This window comes from Sprattus sprattus (genome assembly GCF_963457725.1).
Source record: "Sprattus sprattus genome assembly, contig: scaffold_122, whole genome shotgun sequence".
Taxonomy (NCBI): Eukaryota; Metazoa; Chordata; class Actinopteri; order Clupeiformes; family Clupeidae; genus Sprattus; species Sprattus sprattus.
The window spans coordinates 47,407-51,221 of record NW_027666831.1 but is presented as its reverse complement, the minus strand read 5'-3'; the positions used below and the strand labels follow the sequence as shown (position 1 = coordinate 51,221).

The 3,815-nt window shown below is 49.1% G+C and overlaps 1 protein-coding gene across 1 annotated transcript; it reads left to right on the top strand.

Moving 5' to 3' along the window:
* The first annotated feature begins 837 nt into the window (after positions 1-837).
* Positions 838-3,561, top strand: LOC308382598 (interferon regulatory factor 2-binding protein 2-B-like). Its single transcript, XM_080860992.1, has 2 exons — positions 838-1,881; positions 2,293-3,561. Exons 1-2 carry the CDS (start codon positions 1,086-1,088, stop codon positions 3,072-3,074), a joined length of 1,578 nt encoding a protein of 525 aa, XP_080717118.1. The 5' UTR covers positions 838-1,085; the 3' UTR covers positions 3,075-3,561.
* Positions 3,562-3,815: the final 254 nt, after the last annotated feature.

Here is a 3,815-nt window from a genome sequence, read left to right as displayed (position 1 = left end):
CATATATTTACAATACATAGCCTGCTAGCATTTTCTATGCTTGGCACCAGTTATTCTACAGGGTTGCTGTAACAGAAGTTGCTTTGCACGGTTGGCTAGGTGGCAGCCTACCGCGTGACGTTGCTTTGGCAGCGAGGCGGGAATGTGGACTTGCCATAGACAGTAAGGGACTTGCTAAATGGAGCTCGAGGTGCTATTTACATGCAGACAAAATGGCGCATGCGCGTAGAGGTCTGGAATTTTCAGAATATTGATGAGTCGCAAAGAAACTGTAGGCTGTTTTTCTTAGTGGTGACGCGACGCCTTTATTTGTGTTACAAACGTTTTTGTACGTGTGTATTTTTGCAACAACACTGATATAAAAATATGGTGGTGAGCCTGTTTAAAAATTGTATTCCAAAGTCTATTTCACGTGTTTGATGACAATTCGCCGAATTGACTAATAGCCGCTAACCTGAGCAATGAGAAGGATCATTTTATTGCACATCTGCATTTCATTTAACAGCAGGGTCTGCATTTCCGTGAGCGTAAACACAAACTACAGTACAACACGGAATATATTTTGTTACTCTACCTCGACTGTAAACTGCCACACTGAGCTATTCTGACAACGACGGCGAGATTAAGCCATGCAAAGCCCTTATTATAGAAAGTGGAACACTTTGGGGTTTTTAATTAGACTATATTCTCTGAGCCTTGCGCACGTTGTGGGCTATCCTTGGCACCGACAGAGCGAAAGAAGGCTGATGGAGCATGCGCCGGCGGAGGTTGTCGAAGAATCAAGTAAATAGAGCTCGAGCTGGAGGCACAAGTTTAGTGTCAGTGGTGACGTCACTGCACATTGAGCTGGCTGAGCGAGTAGTAGTGAGGGAGACAGATAGAGGCGCGCGGTAGTAAAGAACACAGTACCATGAACTTCTGAGAGTAACTTCGTCGTTTTTTCTGGCTTCAGGGCTGGAGGAGCTTTACACCTGTATTGTTTAAATTCTTGTTTTTGTCGAAAGGACAAGTAACACACTCGACAGACGTTTTGGAGCAGCGGGCTGTAAGTTAGTTGTTTTTGTACTGTTCTTCTCGCGAAAGCCATGTCGTCCGCGGCAGTTGCTGCCTCGAGAAGGCAGTCATGTTATTTGTGTGACTTGCCCCGCATGCCGTGGGCTATGATATGGGATTTTACTGAGCCCGTTTGCAGGGGATGTGTCAACTACGAGGGAGCCGACCGAATCGAGTTTGTTATTGAGACTGCTCGTCAGTTGAAGCGGGTACATGGTTTTCAGGATGGTAGGTCTCCGGGACCTGGGAAACCTTCGCTGTCTGGGAAGGAAATGCAGTCCCACAACCACTCGACGGGAGATCCTGGATCCCGACCACCTCAGCCCTTGGACCGCTATCCCCTCGCCTCCGAGAGACCGCCCCGGCTGGGTCCGGAATATCAACCATTAACCAGGGCTAATGGCATTCCCATTCCAAACGGATTTCCTAAACCCGACGAGCCACCAGAGCTGAACCGCCAGAGCCCGAACCCTCGCAGGACTAGCAACATCCCTCCCAATTTGGTGCCTTTGGTTAACGGGAGCATGCAGTCCGTACACGCGCTCAATGGGCGACCGACTCAAATGGGGATGCCGGGCGTGCTGACGGTCCCCAACTCGGGCGACCACGTTGGCAAGCGGTCGGATGATATGAAAGACAAGCACAGACCGGATAGCATGTCCGAGATAAACGAGAGCCACAAGCGGGCGGAGGAGTGGATGGGGAAAGGCAAAACAGTGAGGGAAATTATGGCACTGCACACGTTCGACGGCAGGTTCAAGAAAGACCATGCGGTCATGCAACAGAGGGTAATGGGATATGATCCGAGTGCCACTTCCTCAAAATCAGGTAATATGTTGAAACAAAACTAGCTGATATCTTTAACATTCTTACATATATTTATTTCGATGGCTAACGTTACTCTCTGAGACTTCATAAAGACAGCTAACATCAGCAGAAAAAGGGTGCCATGTTTACATTTCAACGTTGTAACCTAGACACTGTAACGTTAGTATCTTATCTGGGTTCATACGGTTTTGCAGGTTTTAGTTAACGCGGAATTGTGTAAGATTTTTGACGAGGTGTTGCAGTAGTTCATAGCGTCTGAAAGTAATTGGCTATTGTAAGAAGAAAAAAACTGTGTCAACAACAGGTCATGCTTTGAGAGCCAAGGAGAGGCTGAAATGGATTGCTCTATTTAGCCCAGCCCTGCGTTGAGCATGTTGTTAACCCTCTAACCTCCCCCCTCCCCCCCGACAGACAGAGGGAAGCACCCGAGGACCATGAAGAGGAAAGCCTCCCCTGAGCCTGACGGGGAGGGCTCCGCCTCGCAGGCCGCCAAGATGAACGGGGAGGGCCAGCCATGGCTGCCGTCACCGTCGGAGGTGCTGAAGATGCCTCCGGCCACCTTGCCGGGCTTCTCCGCCGCCGCGCCTCCCTCCACCATCTCCCCGCACTCCCGCACGACCCCACCGGAGGCCGCCACCGCGTCACAGAATGGCCAGTCCCCGATGCAGGCGCTCATATTGGCTGCAGACAACGCCGGTGCAGGCACCGGCTCCCCGAAAGACGCTAACCAGGTCCACTCCACCACCCCCGGTGCCTCTTCCCGCCGTAACAGCGGCAGCCCTCTGTCACCTTCCTCGGCCAACCAGCGCAGGATGCAGCCGCGGGAGGTGCTGGGAGGCCCGGGGACCCCCGCCACAGCCCACGTGCCAGGCATGGACCCCCAGGGGGGGCACCCCCAGAGCATTCCCGACTCTTCCGGTCAGCCGGGCAGCGTTCCCCTGTGCTGCACGCTGTGCCACGAGCGACTGGAGGACACGCATTTCGTGCAGTGCCCCTCGGTGGCCTCGCACAAATTCTGCTTCCCGTGCTCGCGGGAAAGCATCAAGCAGCAAGGTGCCACCGGGGAGGTGTACTGTCCAAGCGGGGAGAAGTGCCCGCTCGTGGGCTCCAACGTACCCTGGGCTTTTATGCAAGGCGAAATAGCCACCATTTTGGCAGGGGATGTTAAGGTAAAAAAGGAACGAGACACTTGATTTAACTCCCCCTTTTTCCCTGTTCTTATTCTTCTTCAATGGCATTTTTTTTTTCGTTTCTTTCTAGCCAGCAATCTAAACAAACTGAATATTTGCATACAGTTTAATGCGCATTTACTACGTTGCTGACCATCCAAGCAAGACTTTTTTTCTGGACATGTAAATATGGACACAAGGGAAGTGAACACTTCATAAACATGGCTGTATAATTTTTTTTTCTTGTTTTTTTGAATACATTGTGTTTCTATATTTTTGAGGATAAAAGGTATGTTCGCAGTATAACAGACTATGTCCGCTTACTATCTCTTTCCGTTGTTAAAGCCAACTATCGGTGTAATTTTTAGATCTGGTGGCAGTTCTTGGTCGAACATAGAATGTGACTAATATTCTACGAGCACTTGGCAAAAAAAAACTGAAATGCTTCTAGCTGTACATGTATGCACTTGTTTTAAAATTGCCAAATACAGTTTCTGACCTTGTAATAACATCACCGATGTCTGTGGTTTGGTTATTGTACATAATCAGAGTGACGCCATGACTCAGTTAGGTATTTATTATTATGAATCACGAAGGTGATGCAACAGCTTGAGCAAAATGAATCCCATTTAGGAGCAGTACGACGTGAATGTAGAGGGAGAGAGAGTCTAAGTAATACATTTGTATCATAAATATTTTAATGTATCGTCAAATATGAAATCACTTAGTGGTGTGTTAAGACACAGTGTTCAATATTTGTTTTCC

Excerpts from the sequence above, each read along its gene's own strand:
- LOC308382598 (XM_080860992.1), top strand. The coding sequence starts at position 1,086 with ATGTCGTCCGCGGCAGTTGCTGCCTCGAGAAGGCAGTCATGTTATTTG. Across the intron at positions 1,882-2,292 it reads TGCCACTTCCTCAAAATCAG|ACAGAGGGAAGCACCCGAGG; the intron begins GTAATATGTTGA and ends CCCCCCCGACAG.